This window comes from Mauremys mutica, chromosome 3 (genome assembly GCF_020497125.1).
Source record: "Mauremys mutica isolate MM-2020 ecotype Southern chromosome 3, ASM2049712v1, whole genome shotgun sequence".
NCBI lineage: Eukaryota > Metazoa > Chordata > Testudines > Geoemydidae > Mauremys > Mauremys mutica.
This window is the reverse complement of record NC_059074.1, coordinates 140,375,202-140,392,901: the sequence shown is the minus strand read 5'-3', so window position 1 is coordinate 140,392,901 and position 17,700 is coordinate 140,375,202. Positions and strand designations below refer to the sequence as shown.

At 40.6% G+C, this 17,700-nt stretch overlaps 1 protein-coding gene across 1 annotated transcript; it reads left to right on the top strand.

The window, feature by feature from the left end:
• The first annotated feature begins 780 nt into the window (after positions 1-780).
• HNRNPU (heterogeneous nuclear ribonucleoprotein U) lies at positions 781-16,984 on the top strand. Its single transcript, XM_045009802.1, has 14 exons — positions 781-1,654; positions 2,641-2,755; positions 2,892-2,965; positions 6,105-6,244; positions 7,843-7,942; positions 9,216-9,328; positions 9,748-10,011; positions 10,312-10,431; positions 10,996-11,124; positions 11,524-11,692; positions 12,226-12,471; positions 13,624-13,823; positions 15,410-15,481; positions 15,856-16,984. Exons 1-14 carry the CDS (start codon positions 949-951, stop codon positions 15,907-15,909), a joined length of 2,502 nt encoding a protein of 833 aa, XP_044865737.1. The 5' UTR covers positions 781-948; the 3' UTR covers positions 15,910-16,984.
• The last annotated feature ends 716 nt before the right edge of the window (positions 16,985-17,700 follow it).

The window sequence follows — 17,700 nt, the reverse complement described above, 5'->3', positions numbered from 1 at the left end:
TTTAGTTGGGGTTGGTCCTGCTTTGAGCAGGGGGTTGGACTAGATGACCTCCTGAGATCTCTTCCAACCCTAATCTTTTATGATTCTATGACATCCATGCAGGCACAGAAGTTAATGCACATCGATCAGCTCACAAGATTGGAGCCTTCAGTTCCACAGACTAACTCTATATTTTTTTAATGGATGATGTAGATAGGGACAACACAGCTTCCTAGGGCAGGGAGACAATACTCCAATTCACCCTTCTGGAGGGGGAGACTACAGCCTCCCTTCCCAGTTAGGTTTAAATGGACACTGCAGGACTGTAGGCTGCAGTTTACTACCTAGTCAGCCACACTACCACTGCTCCTGTCTATAATCCTTATCAGTTAGTGCTGATAACTACTACTGATATAGCACTTCGGGGCCAGGGCCCTTGGTGCTTTAAGGATGATGATAACCACCTACCTTTGTATATTCCAAATGGGGGCCAAGGCACAGAGCAGAGAAGGGACTTGCCTAAGGTCATACTTTGCTACTGATGTTACTTGTGCCTGTACCAGTGGCTCTTTGCTAAGAGCACTAGTCGTGTTCCTCCTGCCCGGTGAAGGGTCCATACCTGCCCCTGATGGCGCTGGAAAAGGTGGAGGTAGGCAAGGTTGAATGCGCTGGGGCGGGTATTTACGGTAGTGGGGTTGGAGAGGCGCTCGGCGGCATTTACGGTAAATGGGGAGGGAGGGGGTATATTGCGTGCGCGGGCAGGGCGGGCAGAGCTGCGTGCGCGGCCCCGCGAGGCGCGTCTCTCCCTCGCGAGCTCGGTGAAAGGATTTGGCGCCAGGCGGGTCCGCTCTGCAGCTGCCGCAGCCGCACGAACCAGCCGCGCCACCCACCCACCCGCGTCCCACCGGGGCCTCGACCCAGCGCCGCCGCCCGACCGAGCCCAGCGCCGCCAGGCACCGCGCCGCCGCCATGAGCTGCTCGCCCGTCAACGTGAAGAAGCTGAAGGTGTCGGAGCTGAAGGAGGAGCTGAAAAAGCGGCGTCTCTCCGACAAGGGCCTCAAGGCCGACCTCATGGAGCGGCTCCAGGCCGCGCTAGACCAAGAGGAGGCCGGCGGGGGAGGCCCCGCCAGCAGCGCCGCCGAGCCCGGCAACGGCAGCATGGAGGGGGAGGCGGCCGAGATCGGCCAGGAGGGAGGCCCCGACCAGGCCGCGGCCTCCACCGCCGAGGACGACGACGAGGAGGGGATGGAGGCGGCCGATGGCGACGCCATGGAGCTGGGCGAGGAGAACGGCGAGCGGGCGGGGGCCGGGGGCGGCCCGATGGAGGAGGAGGCGGGCGGCTCGGAGGAGGAGGAAGAGGAGGATGAGAACGGAGACGACCAGGGCTTCCAGGAGGGGGAGGACGAGCTCGCCGACGAGGAGGAGGCCGAGGCCGAAGACGCCAACGGGCACGGGGAGCAGCAGCCCCCGCAGCAGCCGCCGCCGCTCCTGCAGCCCCAGCAGCGGGGGCCCGCCAAGGAGGCGCCCGGGAAAAGCGGCGCCTCGGGACCCCCGGCAACGGCTCCTGGCGACCCGGCGGCCGCGGCCAAGTACCAGCAGCCGCCGCCGCAGCAGGACAAGAAGAAAGCGGAAGGCGGCGGCGGAGGCGGCCGCCCCGGGGCCCAGGCTGTCGGGGGTGAGTGCGTGGCCGGGCCGCAGCGGCCTCCCCGGGGCTGAGGGGCTGAGCGCGGGGGGGGGCGGTTTCCGGGGTGGGGGATTCGTAGCTTAGCACGAGACCCGGGCCCTTCCCCGCCGGCGGCGGAATTCGCGCCCCTATCCCGGCCGCGTGTCTCCCCGCAGCGGCGGGGGGTGGGTGGGGGGGAGGGGTCGTTGCGCGAGGGCGGGACCGTTGCGCCTGGCTCCGAGCGCGGCGGGGGGGGGAGGAGGCGGAGGGGGGTCGAGGGGAAGGGGCTGCTGCGCCGTGGGGGAGGGGCGGTTCCGGAGGGGCCGCTGGGGCGCGCTGTATTGTGCAAACGAACGCTGCGCGGCGTGACGTTGCTTCCGGCCTGGCTGCTCCTCGGGATCGCGTTTTTGGAACGTTCGGTACAATGGAGGCGGAATCCCCTTCCCTGCGGCCGGGCCCCATGCGGAGCGGCCCCCGCCGCCAAGCTGCGCCCGGCCACGCGGAGAGGGGGGCGCTGCAGTTCTGTAGTGCCCTTGTGCGCAGCTCCAGTGTGCCCTGCGGGGAGCGCGTGGGGGAGGGGAAGGAAGATAGATGTAAAGGATCTGTTTAATGCAGTGAGTTACTACTGGTCTCTCTTCTGCTTAACCTTCCTGTGCCCTGAACGCAGCAGGTGTCTTCTCTGTGCAGGGACAGTATAAATGAGGTCATATTATTCTTGCCGTATTTTTCACACATCTGACAATTCATGAAGTAACTTTCAATAATTTTCAGACCACATTATTGTCAGAAGAGATAGGACAACTCTGCATTTTTTTTTAAAAAAATTTTCTAAGAGATCTCCATGCCAGATGTTGATATAATTTTTCTGGCAGCTAGATGATGTGCTCTTAAATTTTAATTTGAAACCTAACGTTTAGGGAAACACATGTACAAATTAAAATGCATTTCTCCACAGGATCTACCTTAAACATATTTTTCATTTAAATTATTTTCTATAGGAGATACTAAAACAGAACAACAAAAAGCTGGTGATAAAAAGAGAGGTGTGAAGAGACCACGTGAAGACCATGGCCGGGGATATTTTGAATACATTGAGGAAAACAAGTACAGCAGGTAGAGAAACTTCAAACCATTAAATATTATTAGAGGTCTATCAATGAAAAGCCCTAAAAGCTAGGTATTAATTACACTTTGTAAAACCCTTATTAAGGAAAATATATCAATGTATTCTGATATATTTGGTTTTTAGGGCCAAATCTCCTCAACCACCTGTTGAAGAGGAAGATGAACAGTTTGATGACACAATGGTTTGTCTTGATACTTGTAAGTATATCTGCTTTTTTGACTCTAGTGACAAGCTCCCGGCCCTCTCTCCCCCCCCCCCTTTTTTTTGTTTTTGTTTTTTTGAAACTAGCTTGCTGAACTTAGTAGGAACAAACAGTTTGACTCACCAGTAAAAGCTACCTGTGAAGGAATTCAGAATGCCATTTTTCTGCTTTTTATGATATATGGAGAGAGCCTGAAAGGCTTTACTTTGTTTTATTCCCTGTATGGTGCTTCTTTTAAACTTCAAAAATATCACCCCTGGTTTTGATGAGGGGAAGGGTTTCAGGATGTATATTGCAAAGGAGTATATCAAATATATAACTAACACCTTCCAAAATGTTCACCAATTACTAAAACAGGTGTTAACAAATGAGATTCAAAGTTGGGAGAATGATGTACAGTGAGGGCATAAAGCAAGTGAAAAGAAACTCAGTGGGCTGGTTTAAATTGAGAACTTGATTATGAAATGGTATATACAGGCTCTGTTATACTGTACAGCCTTTCTAATTTGGGAGGGAAGAGGCAGCTTGCCACAATTTCAAAGATTAAACAATACAGTGATAAGAGAGTACATATTGTGATGACGTAACTGCTTGTTGGTTCGCTTAAGCCCTATTCTACAACAAGCAGTCTTTGCATTGATATTAATAAATTAGAACAAACCATTAGTTGACTTCTAATTGGTTGTTAGTCATTAATGCAGGAAGTAGAAATGTGTTGGTATTGTGTACAAACTTTGTACAGCTGTAAAGTCTTACTATCAGTCATTTGTAATGTCAGCTGTGCATTAGTCTCAGAATTAGTTCAGCACTAATAGTCTAGTTCCAACCATGTGTGTGATTGACTTATGCAGAGTAGTAAATTTATAAAGGGGAGAGAATTACCAACTTGTGAGCCCTTGGTGATGCCACTAAGGGTAAAGTGGGGGGGGGGGGGACAACACTGGTTCTTCCAGATATGACATCTCACTAGCATTTAATGGTCTCTGTATAAAGCAGTACCATATTTTCTACAGTGCCTTGACATAATGGACAGTTACAATGTCAGTTTAAAAAGAAACCTTATCCGATCTGTTAGACATCTGCAAATTATATCCTTCACTTTCATTAAAGGGAGAACAGTTTAGATTACACTTGTCTAAAAGTATCATACATAGTAGTAGTGTTGCAAGTAACGCTAAGATTACTATTGCTGGAAATTATAGAAATGTTTCATATTCCAGCTTGTTTGCTCTGCATATTTTGACACCATTTTGTCATCTGTTTCTGCTCTTTGTGGAGAAACTTTTTAAAACTGGGAAAATTTGGATTGACAGTCACATCAACAGAGAATACGGGTTAGATGTAGTTTATGAAACTTAAATTTTATTTATTTTTTGGAAAGTGCCTAGCAGTTAATTCAGTTTAATAGTGTTTCTTGACAGACTAGATTTCATTCTTAATTGAAGACTGCTAGTTGTAAGCAGCTGTCTTTTAATGATAGAACTCTGAGTGCCTAAATAATATCTGTGGTTTTATTATACTGCTAGTAGTGGTCTAGTCTTCTTGAACACAAGTAGTTATGCAAAGGAGTGTTAATTTTCTAAATTAAAAACTTTAAATGTTTTTACAAAACAGGTAAGAAAAACTGTGCAAATGTATATCTAATCAGTTTCACTTTCTGGTTTGGTATGCAATAATATGTGGAGGGTATCAGAAGTGTTCTGAGAACTATGAATGAAAAGTATTTACTATAGTACAAAATAAATTTCAGTTGCAAACATAGTTGTAGAAGGGGGTCATTCCATACAAACAAAATGAGAATTCTAGTAATACTAAGCTCCTTAAATCTTAGACCTAAAATGTGTGTCCTGTTAAGACTTCTTAGTTTTAAGAATACCACAAGATGCAGCATGTAAAATAGTACAGTTCCTCTGCATAGACTGGTTACTGTTAACTTTTAACACTTCTATGCTGTTCTAAATTCAAGTGGGAAGGCAAGTCTTATACATGGGCAGGATAATATATAGTTTGCTAAATTTTAGCATGGCTGTGGCTTCTAGTACATTCTTGGGCACTTCAAGGGCTGCATTCCACACCTCACATCCCCATGGTACATTGGCTTGTTATGGCTTTAGATCTGCTGTTTTTGTTCTCTAGAAGCTTCCGTGGTGTTACTGGTTTCAGTTTTGACATGCTTTTTGGGGCTAAGGTTCCAACTGTGCACTAGTAGTGTGGTTTTTGTTTTGTTGTTTTTGTTCCCATGTGGCACTTTTTTTTATCATTTTGAAGGATCATCTGCTGCTATGCTCTCCCTGTGTAAGCTTACCTATTTCTGATTTGGAGTATTTTATTTTAATTGGCTTGAAATTAATATGGCTACTTGTTAGTAATGTAGACAATTTTATATATATAAAAAAAGAGAGCTTTTGGTACTTGTTTGTATATTGTTAATGTTGTTCTTTAGAGCCTGTTGTATAAACTGTTAGTACCTATCAGTGTTCAAGGCTATTTTTGATGTCTGCCTGTAAACAGTTACCTTTGTTACACCACATGGTAAATAGAAATTAGAAATAAAATAAACAGTGGCATGTGGACTTACTAGCAACATGGTTTTTATAGGAAATTGGGAAACTTCAATAAATGTGTAAAACTGATTCAGAACACACTCATCAGGCTTTCTCAGGGCTTTCTGGTTGATCAGCTATCTGAAACCTTGGGCTGGGAAAGTACTACCAGTATTTAGCAAACCAGTTGGTTTATTGAAGTGTGGAAAAGTGTCCATATCCAGGAGCAGGAAAGCTGTGTTCTGGTCATGCCTTATTTGGAATAACTTTGAAAAAATAAATACTGAAAATGATACTGAGAACTTTCTGAAATTAATTGTAACTAAATTTAATAAATTGTATGCCAAAACTTTCTAGCATGAGTGCCTAAAGTTAAATCTAAAGTCATATCTGGGCATCTAAATAATGAGTTTCATGCGTTCTGAGCCCACTTGCAATCAACTGCTTAGCACTTTTGAAAGTCAAATCACCTATTTAAGTGCCCCAAATTAGACACCCATACTTAACAATACTTCTTATAAACTAATCTGTTTAAATTTCAAACATACATATGAATAGCAGTAAACAGTATGATTTTTATTATATTGACAGATAACTGCGACTTACATTTTAAAATCTCAAGAGACCGTTTTAGTGCTTCCTCTCTGACCATGGAAAGTTTTGCCTTTCTTTGGGCTGGAGGGAGAGCTTCCTATGGAGTTTCTACAGGCAAAGTCTGCTTTGAAATGAAGGTAAATCAGATTACTGTTTTAGTGGGGAATGATCTTGAGCATGTGTAAAAACTTAATTATTGGTCATCTTGGTATAGCTCAATTTTTACAGAAATATAATTCCATTCAATTGTAGCTAGATCAGATGGGATAAATCCAGAGCATGGGAATTTTTAATCACTTTCTCTATAGGCCAGAGGAACAATTTTATTTAAAACATGAAAAATAACAAACTTTATTGGCAAAAATGCTTTTTATACAAAGACTACAAAATGCAGAGATTTACATTTGAATCATGTAGCTATAAACAAGGCTTGAAAAACTTACCTGACACCAACTAGCCAAGACCAGAGGATTGTGCTTCATGCCACCTACGGTCTAAAGGAATAAAATGCTACTGCATTTAGTTGTAATTTAACCCAGCAATCTCATGCCACAGGAGTTGGTAACTTTACCAGGCAACTAATAGTCAGGACTCCGTCTCCTAGCTGAAGCCAGCAAGATGGGAAAGTGAAAGAAGCAGTAGTGCTGTAGATGGTCCATGGCCATGTAGGAAGCCAACACTTCCCACCTGCTGGGATGGGGTGGGTGCTGAAATTACTACCAGGTATTGGTCCTTGTCTTGGCTCACTGCCTTCAGCTTATGTCTTAAATTCTTAAGCCTTTTCCTTTCATGCACCCCATGCAGAATTCTAGTTGCTTTTTATTCTCCTTTCATGCAGTGCCCTTAGGCCTCCTGGCTGCTGCAAGGGTTGGTAGGTGGGTATCTCCTTTTACCCAGGCTCCCTTAATGAATTATTCTTGGTGCCTGCTGCCATTGCCATTACTGCTGCAGCTCCAATTGTCTTGTCTTCAAGTCTGTCATTCTGCTTATGACTTTGAAGCGCAGAGGATTCTGGTTAGTTTTCACTTGAGCTCGGAGCAGCAGCAAGTATATGGCAGCTACCTGTCTACATATTTATGGGAATTTAAGGATTTTTTTTTTCTTTTGTAATCATAAGAGTAGTACGTCTTTAAACAAAGCATAGGTTCTGCAAAAGCTGATAGACTCATAACATTTGCCAAAAGAGCTGTTTGCTATCAGTCCCTTGCTATAAAAGAAATACTGTTAAGCTTTAAACTGTCCTTGTATCACTACAGCCAAAACACTGGCTTAATTTCTTCATGTAATACTGCACTTTAATCTGTACCGTATTGGCTAGAATAATATTCACTGTCTTGTGCATGCAGAGTACTGGCATATTACCATGCAGAAGAGTCAAGTGAATTTTTTGTTCAACGTAATACTAACTTTAAAGTTAGAAGGGCTCCTTATACTTCAAATGCCCTAGCCTCCCCATAAACAAAGCTCTTGAAGTCACATGCACCTTTACATCCTTAGCCAGAAGATATAAGTACTTGGTAGCTGACTTGTAGTTCCAGAAAGTTTTAACTCAAGACTACTTAACTCTTTTTTCCCCATGCCAACCCTCCCCTCCTTCCCCCCAGTAATGCCTGAAAATGTGTTAGGCTCTTATTTGTACTTAATAATTTGAAGCCTGTATTAAGAGATGATGCAAAATATCTTCAGGAATCTGATATTTCATTTCACTTTTTAATCATTTTTTGTTTAAAAACAGGTTACAGAGAAGATTCCTGTTAAACATCTGTATACAAAAGACATTGACATACATGAAGTGCGGGTTGGCTGGTCACTGAATACAAGTGGAATGTTGCTTGGTAAGACTTCAGAATATGTCAGTCAGTATTACTTAAATTTAGCTAAAAGGCATTCAGCCTTTTTTTGATGACCACCTCACTTCTTATGGAGTAACTAAATCTGTATAGGCTATTTTTTTTTTTAAACTATTGGTGATGCCTCCTAAACACACTAAGATAGGCATTGTATCAAGTGATTCTGTGAAGACAGTGGCTTTGAAAGAAGGATACACTTCTTGGGCCAAAACAGGTTGGTTTTTAAATATAGGTGTAAGGGCTACTTGACTTTGCAAGAGCTGTGCTTCCCTCTTAATGATAAAAAGCATCAGCTGTGTAGAATAATTCTGTATAATTTTTGCTCTACATATCACCTGTGTGCCATCAGCACAAGACTGACTTGAAGAGCAGATTGCTAAGTATGTTGGCACAAGTCTAGAGAAAGAAACAAAGGTATTACTCAGAATTATTAATAGGAAAATAAAGAATTTTATGTGGTGATTCTACCAAAAATCTTTCACTTTTGAAAGTGGGTAGGAGGGAAGAATACTCTGCTGGATGAAAGGAAATTATTCTCCTAGTATTCTGCTGTTTAAATATTTAAACACCCACCATTGTTGGTGAGGGTGCCATCTTTGTAGATAATATTTGAGTTCCGTCTGTTTCTGCTGCAGCAGCTGTAAACTAATATTTTTAAAGGGGTGCTGGTGCACAAACTACAGAATTTAAGATAGTTTTAATACTTGTGTCTGCTGCGCTTGTTGAAATGTTCGCTATTGAACGAATAGTAATTTGGAGTATCATCTGGTGATGGTATAGGCTCCTTAAAGATGGTTCTTAGCTGCCATCTAATTCGTTTCAGTAAAAGTCAAATGTGTGTTAAAAACTAAAGATGTAGTCCATTTTGACAGTTCATAAGGTAGAATTCAGGAACTGTGAGTAGAGAAAGTCAAGAACTTCAAGGATGTAACAATCTATGATGTACCTTTTTTATTATTTTTAATACTAGAAATATTTAAAAGAACACAATGCTGGAAAACAGACGGCCTTAGAGTAATTTGGAATTTCTGATTTATTTCTGTCGCTGTCTAGCTGCTTTTTTCCCCTCTTATTTTGGAACTCCTGCTAGATAATGGCCTACGGTGAAGTACCTGCAAAATGAGACACAGCACAGTTCATTTGAATGAATATAAACTTTTTTAGAATGTTGACAACTACTTTTAAAGTAGTTAATCTAGAACACAAGATTGTAGCTAGTCACTGTAGCTTTCCTCTAAGTTATCTTTTCTTGCACCAGGTGAAGAAGAATTTTCTTATGGATATTCTCTAAAAGGAATAAAGACATGCAATTGTGAGACTGAAGACTTTGGTGAGAAGTTTGATGAAAATGATGTGATTGCGTGTTTTGCTGTAAGTTTTCCACTATTTCTCTGTTTTTGAAACTTGAATTTTCTGGCTTAGTTACGTGGAATAGGCTGACCTGATTCTAAAAAACCGGAGCAAGATACTTGTATCTTAAAGATTCTGGTTAATTTTCTTAGTGTTGATACATTATTTGATGCTTGTTTAACTGAGTTAAAGCCATTTTCTGTATGGAAGATATTTACATTATACAAAGTTTGATAACTTTTATCTACATTATCTAAAGGGCTGCAAAACTTTAAATAAGATGGTTTGGTTACTTGTGTTGTCGACAAAAAGTGGAAACAGATTCCATCATGAAGCCTTGATAAAAGGAAACTTGAAGTGATTATATACAGAGTACTTGGATTCCTCCTAATTTGGTCTTTATACTGTGCAAGTTAAATTTTTGTTTCATATGTTAACAGAATTTTGAAGGTGATGAAGTGGAACTCTCGTATTCCAAGAATGGGCAGGATCTTGGTGTTGCATTCAAAATCAGTAAGGAAGTTCTTGATGGGCGACCACTCTTCCCACATGTTCTCTGCCATAACTGTGCAATTGAATTCAACTTTGGTCAGAAGGATGAACCCTACTTTCCCGTACCTGAAGAGTATAGCTTCATTCAGAAGGTTCCATTAGATGATCGGGTTAGAGGACCAAAGGGACCTGAACAAAAGAGAGACTGTGAAGTAAGTGTGATAGTTTTCAAAAGAACTAATATATTTTAAAGCATATTCATCTAATTACAATAATCCTATTGAAAATCTTACTACACAACTAGTTTTGTCCATCTGTGTGGATGCTAGTTCTCGAAACAAGTAACTTATGATGTTTAAAGTCGTAAAATTTTTGAGATTGGGCATTCTATAAAGTTTACCAGTTTGGACCCATTCTGATTTTGGCAACATTTTTGAGAAGTTGCCAGTTAGCACAGCTTCTATATTTGGCATTCCATTTAAACTATAACAACCTAAACCATGTCATAATAGGTGGTAATGATGATTGGCTTGCCTGGAGCTGGGAAGACCACATGGGTTTCCAAACATGCAGCAGAAAACCCTGGAAAATACAATATCCTTGGAACAAATACTATTATGGACAAAATGATGGTAAGTAGTGACAGGACTGAGGTCTGTCAGTAGATTTATAAAAGTTGAAAGCTTGCTTGGATTTTTTTTTCTTTCCCATATTATTTGTGATCTTAAATGTCAAAGTATTGAATAGTTGTTTTGGGAGACTTAAGGAATTTTGACTAGACAAAGTAAATATAACATGAATTACAGCAGGCTTCTAAACCTTATGTATGTTCTTATATCAGATATCTTTGGTTGACCTGCTAGTTATGAAATGTTAAGTATTTTTGGCCTGTATTGCTTTTTGAGGATGGGTTACACCTCTAAATTCTGACATGGATTGTAATGCAGTAATTATTGTTTTTGCATGATGTCTGTAGTGATTATAAAGGGAAATATTGCTCACGTGCCATAGCAGACGTTTTAAAGAATCACTGTTCCTTTGTGGGATATTGTTAAGAACACCAATTCAAATGAGTTTGCAGTGCTTCACTTGGCTTAAAAAAAATTAAGCCTTCAATGCCAGATAAAAACACTTAACATAGGAATAGGTCAGCAACAGGAGGAGTACTACTATAACTTTGGAATATGTTTCTGTAGGTTGCAGGATTTAAGCGGCAGATGGCTGACACTGGAAAACTTAACACACTGTTGCAGAGAGCTCCGCAGTGTCTTGGCAAGTTCATTGAGATTGCCGCTCGTAAGAAGCGGAACTTCATTTTGGATCAGGTATAAGTTAGTGTATGAAATTTAATTTTTAAATTAGAATGGAAATAACTAAGTGGGATTCAGGTTTAGAATCTAGCAGCTGTTTCTTGCGCTCTTCCGCTTTTCCTACCTACCTCAGTGAGGAGGCCAAAGGTTGAACTGTACTACAAGCATTTTTAATCACTTCATGTGTCATTTTAAGCTTTCTCCAAAATTGTGGGGTGTTGAGGGAAATAGTGTTCACATCCAAAGAGTGTGTAAGATTTTTGTAAAGGTGCACCATGCTACATCTGTCCTTCCACTTACATGTAAAAGTCATTGCAAGCTCTTGTAGAGATGAAATTTTATACACCATAAGTTTAACTTCCTTTAGTTCTGACAATGACAGCTACGTGTAGTAAGTTACTGCATTTTTTTCAGACAAATGTGTCTGCAGCTGCGCAGAGGAGAAAAATGTGCCTGTTTGCAGGCTTCCAGCGCAAAGCAGTTGTTGTTTGCCCAAAAGATGAAGACTACAAGCAAAGAACACAAAAGAAGGCAGAGGTGGAGGGAAAAGATCTTCCAGAGCATGCAGTTCTCAAAATGAAAGGCATGGAACATAATCCTATACTGTGTTTTAGGATGTTGAGTATCTGTTTAAAGGGATAATGTAAATTTTTAGACTTCAAATTTGCTTACCTTAAAACAGTTACACTAAAACCTAGAAACTGGAAGACTATTGTAGCTTTGTAAGACAACACTATATTGTGTGTTCCCTCTGCTGCAGTCCTTAATACTACTCAATCATGCTGATATTGCTCCATGCAGATGCACAAAGCTGTCGTGGCATAAAGTGCCCTATTTAAAAAAAAAAAAAAAAACATTAAACATGCTTGGCAGACATTGATGTTTGTTCTGAGTGCAGGTTTCAAAAAAGTAACAGGCAGAATATTTTCTAGCTTTGGATAGTATTAGCAACTTCTTGGTAAACTGTTTGCTTCACTTACCGCTCCTCAGTTTTTGTCTTCATATTCAGTGATTCGGTTTCTGGAATTTTGTCCCTGCTCTTGGAGGAGGAGTGAGTAAAGGGTTTAATTGTATCTCAGTGGGTATTCTGAACATCCAGGGTTTTCTCCTTTATAGGAAACTTCACACTGCCGGAGGTAGCAGAATGTTTTGATGAAATAACCTATGTAGAATTACAGAAAGAGGAGGCTGAGAAGCTCTTGGAACAATATAAGGAAGAAAGTAAAAAATCTCTTCCTCCTGAAAAGAAACAGAACACTGGCTCAAAGAAGAGTAACAAAAAAAGTGGTAAAAATCAGTTTAACAGAGGTGGCCAGAGAGGACGGGGAGGATTCAACATGCGTGGCAACTTCAGGGGAGGAGGTAGGCCTAGAAACAGACCTGTTAACTTTACAGACATTTCTGGCTTTGGTGTTCACCTTTGACTGTAGTTGGTTCATTACCTTTATGCTGGGGAAAGCTTGACTTCAGATACATTTGAAGAGGAAGTCAAGGCATTAGCAAAATATACTCCTTCATAAGCTGAATATTTTTGGTAAAAAAATGTTTGAGTAGCTGCCGTGTTAGTCTGTATCCGCAAAAAGAACAGGAGTACTTGTGGCACCTTAGAGACTAACAAATTTATTTGAGCATAAGCTTTCGTGGGCTACAGCCCACTTCTTCAGATCTGAAGAAGTGGGCTGTAGCCCACGAAAGCTTATGCTCAAATAAATGTGTTAGTCTCTAAGGTGCCACAAGTACTCCTGTTCTTTTTTTGGGTTTAAAAAAAAAAAAAGACTCATCAAAGAGCGGGGGTCAGCTTATAACTGGGTCTACACCAAGATTTGATTTTAAACTCTATGGAATCGTCTTTTTTTTTTTTAACCTGGAGCATTTGCAGGCACTGAGCCCCTCAGCTCGCCGTAGCCACAGTTCGCCATTCCCAGCCGATGGGAGCTGCGGGAATGGCGAACCGCGGCCACGGGGAGCCGAGGGGCTCTGTGCCTGTGAATGCGCCAGTTTAAAAAAAGTCCTGACCTGCCAGTGGCTTACCCTCATGGGCTGGGAGCCAAAGTTTTCCAACACCTGAAATATAGGGTCGGCTTATGAAAGGGTCGTGCAGTTTTTGCTATTTTGGGGGGTTGGCTTATAAATGAATGGGCTAATGAAGGGTATATACGGTAACTTAAATTAGTCCATAATTTAGAGGGAACTAGAGATCCTATACTGTATTCATATGGCTTGTCAAGGGCATTGCTGCTGAATTTTCACATTTGGATTTGGTGTTTGGTTTTGCACTATATTGGTGTCTCTGGATGTTTTAATCAGGTATCAGAAATTTCTTATTTAGGCACTCTTTTTCATTTGAAGCTAGTGGGCTTGGCATCCAAATCCATTAGGCAAAACAAATCTTCATTAAAATTTAGTATGTGTAAAACATAGGATTTTGAGATATGTTGGCTATATCAGAGAATAGTTTTCATATAAGAGAGAATTGTCAAACAAATGCATGGTTTTTGTTTTTTCTTCCCACAGTCCCTGGGAACCGTGGTGGATACAACAGGAGAGGTGGCAATATGCCTCAGAGAGGCGGTGGCGGTGGTGGTGGTGGTGGTGGCAGTGGGGCAATTGGCTATCCATATCCTCGTGGCCCTGTCTTTCCAAGCAGAGGTGGTTACTCAAACAGAGGAAACTATAACAGAGGTGGAATGCCCAACAGGGGGAACTACAACCAGGTAGGTAATGCATTCTGTAGGTGAGCTAAAGTTGACTTACCAGGTATTTAAGGCAATTTCTTATTTGAAAGGTTGCAGTAGTAATTTACAAATTTGCAGGTTGAAGCATGTTGATTCACAGTTTAAAAAACAAGTCTCCTGTGATAGTGGTATGGTGAGTTTGTGTTTAAAAGGCCTGTCTACTTTAGGTAATTTTGGCACTTGCTCACACACATGGCACCAAACCTTTATTAAACATGCTTAGAGCTGGTGCATCTGGTGTAATTGGGAAGATTTTAAGCCTTTGCTCCTGTTAAATAGAAAAAATTTAGAGTTCTTGTTTTTGCAGTCTAAGCACAAACTTCCTACATTAACAGTTAACTGATCTAATAGAAGTGTTGACATAGAATTGTTAAGTGAAAGGGACAGCACCTGTATAAAATGCTTCTGAAAAATACATAACTAAGAAAGCATTTTCACAAATTTAATAGCAGTAACTCAGTAAATGAATGTACTTGTTTTATGGAATATGTGGAGAGGCATATAAAGGCTCAAAATTACAGGAGCTAGCATATCCAGACTACCAAGACATGAAAAATAACACTAGGAACTGTGTTCCATGTACACAGTCCCTGGGATCTCCCAAGATGTACAGCTATGCAAGGCTCCCCTCACATCATTGCAAGTAAAGTGAAATGTATCTGAAGGAGAAAGTTTTTAATAACAAAAGAGATGCAGAAAGGAAATATGGATTTTAACTGCTTCAAGCACTACAACCCAACCTGTGCACTGCTCATGGTTTAGGAGTGGCCATGGGACCTCCTTATGACTGGCCATGTCACTTGTATGATATGTGGGGACAAATGTATCCCAATTTTGGGGGCTGATCTAGTGCATGATACATCAGTTAAGCAAACTGTTAAGTATTCTGAGCATCTCATAATAGCTGTTTGTGATCTTAACAGCACCAGGAACTTAATTGCTACTCCTTCAAATGGACAGACTTCAGTGGAGGTATTCAAAAGTTTTTGTTGAATTATCTTGGACTGTTAAAGAGCCAGCAGATGGAGCCCAAGCTAATAGACTTACTTGAGAAACTTCCCAAACACTGATGCTAAACCAGAATGCTGCATTTCTTCCAATATAGTGAAAAATTTTAAGTACACTTCCATAGTGTGGCTTGCATCCCAAACTCTGTGTACCACCCTTTTTTCTCATTATTAAATAAACCATATCTTTGCCTGATCACATAATATCCTTGTGGTGACTGCAACATGAAAGAATAGGAACATATTTTGTATTTATAGTTGTCTTAATAGAATTAGCCAGCTGGAAATTAGTCAAAACTGGATTAGCCAGTTGTTCAGACCACCAACAGCAGCAGTTTGAGAGCTACTGGTTTATGAAACCTATCAAATCCAAAACCCTCACCAAATATAAATCGCTGAAACAATGGAGAGAAATGTAAGCATTTTAAGAGCTTTTCAGTGTCTCTAAGGTTTGTACCATGACAGGTGCACTAGTAAGTCTTGGATTCTCTTGCATACCCTTCTGGAATATGGCCTACAACAGATGTAGTCGTGTTCTAAAACACCTTCTTGTTACAGAATTTCAGAGGAAGGGGAAATAATCGTGGCTACAAAAACCAATCTCAGGGCTACAACCAGTGGCAGCAGGGTGTAAGTAACTTCTGAGACTTTTCTTTAAGTCCTTAGGAATTGACTCACTCACGTGTGAAAATGCTGTGCAAAGTTGTCTCGAAAGTCTAGGGTATGCTGTTCAAAGTCTAGGATATCTTGCATTCCAGCTGTAGCTTATTTGCTTATAATGGCAGTCAGTATATCTGGTTTCTTCTCAGTATGGCATTACATTAAACAATATGATGCCTCCTGTTTCTTACACAGTTCAGATATTACTGCCAACTGAAAAGTTGTTCTTCCATGGTTAGTTAGCTGTCATCTAATTTCCTTGTAAATATATTTAATGTAGGAAAGTGAGCTGTGAGTAATGTCTGGTTACAGTTCAAAATTAATTATTTATCCATCTATTGCAGCAATTCTGGGGTCAGAAGCCATGGAGTCAGCATTATCACCAAGGATATTATTGAATACCCAAATAAACGAACTGATACATATTTCTCCAAAACCTTCACAAGAAGTCGACTGTTTTTCTTTAGTAGGCTAACTTTTTAAACATTCCACAAGAGGAAGTGCCTGCGGGTTCCTTTTTTAGAAGCTTTGTGGGTTGATTTTTTTTCTTTTCTTTTTTTGTACATTTTTAATTGCAGTTTTAAAGTGATTCGTAAGAGAACCTCAGCATTGTGCACGATAAGAGAATGTGTCAGTATTTCAGGGTTCTACATTTTATCTGTAAAATGTGACTTTTTTTTTTTTACCACAACAAAAGTAAAACGTTGCTTTGTACCTGGTGTCTTTTTATTAAAGAATTTTCTCCTTTTTCCTCCCTCCCCCAATTTCTAGGAAACAGTCGTGAGTCATTGTCACAATTGAATAGAAATGTTAGCAACCAGATTCATGTTGAGGCTCATAGTGGCCCTCATGAATATCATGAGACTATGTAATGCTCATATTACACTCCATCCTCTCTATGCGGTTTCTGGGTGGAGGGATTGGGAAAGCAAAAGTTTCTGGCAATAACTAGAAAGGTTTTATAAGATTGGAGTTAAGCAAAACTTGGGGCAAAGAGGAAACCTAGAGCTAAATAGTGAAGGTGGAGTGCATGTAGAAGAGCTCTTCAAGTGTAAAATTTGGTTGCATTAATTGTGAAGGCTCAAACTTGTGAAGGTACAACACCATGAATTCTTTTCCATTTGTTCTGCATTTTGATTCTGAAAAGAAGCTGGCTTTGCCCATTTCTTATTAAACAAAACTTGTTGTAAATCCAGTTGTCTAATTGGATCTATATGAAGTTAGCTGTGTGTCTGTATAACCCCTTTTCCCCCAAAATACTGTATACCTAGTGTGCTTGTAGTAGTTACTCCACCATTTTGTAAGCTAATGAAACTGTGAGTCACCCATTTTATATCTAATTTTTAATCATGTCAATTCTCAAATGGGTGTATCTCCTTAGCCTGCTGATTCCTTTTTCTCTTTAAAAAAAAAAAAAGTAGGTGGAGAAATTTAACTTTAGACGTTTGTTTGCAATAAAATAAATTCATTTTACTCTTGTTTTGGGATTCTCGCCATCAAGGTCTAAAATCCCTTTTTTTAAAACTCTTCAGAGGAAGAAGAGAATGTACAAACTATTATGTTGGACAGCTCCAATGCTTTACTCTGTACACTCTAAAAATACTGGAATGAAAACTGGTGGCTTTTGTTGCTGTGGAAAACTTGCTTGTAAAGGAACAACATTTATCATAAGACAAATGTTAACCTAGCTGAAAGAAAAGTCTTTCATTAAACTTCTATATGACAGTAAATTGTTCCGACCTAACATTTCCACTGCATATGATCCTTAAACCCTCCACCTATCTTGAAGGAAGGAAGTCTTTTTTAAAAAAACATAAGAGGCAGTCTTTTTATCAAATATTTGAACATTCTGGGGTTGAGGAGACATACGTAAAATGTACATCCCATGTATAATTCCATAATCTACTTCACTAATATGTAAAGATTTAGCCTTTGATGTGGATTGTACTGACTGCTGTGTAAATCAGTTTAAAGAAATCCAGCTCTTGCTGTGAAATAGAAAATAGGGAGGGAAGAAAACAAAGGCCAACTGTAACATCTTAAAAGCTCCAGTTTTACTGTAGCAGCACTGTTCAATTATAAGCATATACACAATTGTTGTAATATTGTTAGCTAATTCTTGGCCTGCATAGATCACATTATATGAGCAAGATTGATACTATTGACCTAAAGCTAGAATTATGACAGAT

Coding starts and splice junctions, on each gene's coding strand:
- HNRNPU (XM_045009802.1), top strand. CDS start 949: ATGAGCTGCTCGCCCGTCAACGTGAAGAAGCTGAAGGTGTCGGAGCTG. Junction 7,943..9,215: donor TACAAGTGGAATGTTGCTTG/GTAAGACTTCAG, acceptor TTCTTGCACCAG/GTGAAGAAGAATTTTCTTAT. Junction 10,012..10,311: donor AACAAAAGAGAGACTGTGAA/GTAAGTGTGATA, acceptor ATGTCATAATAG/GTGGTAATGATGATTGGCTT.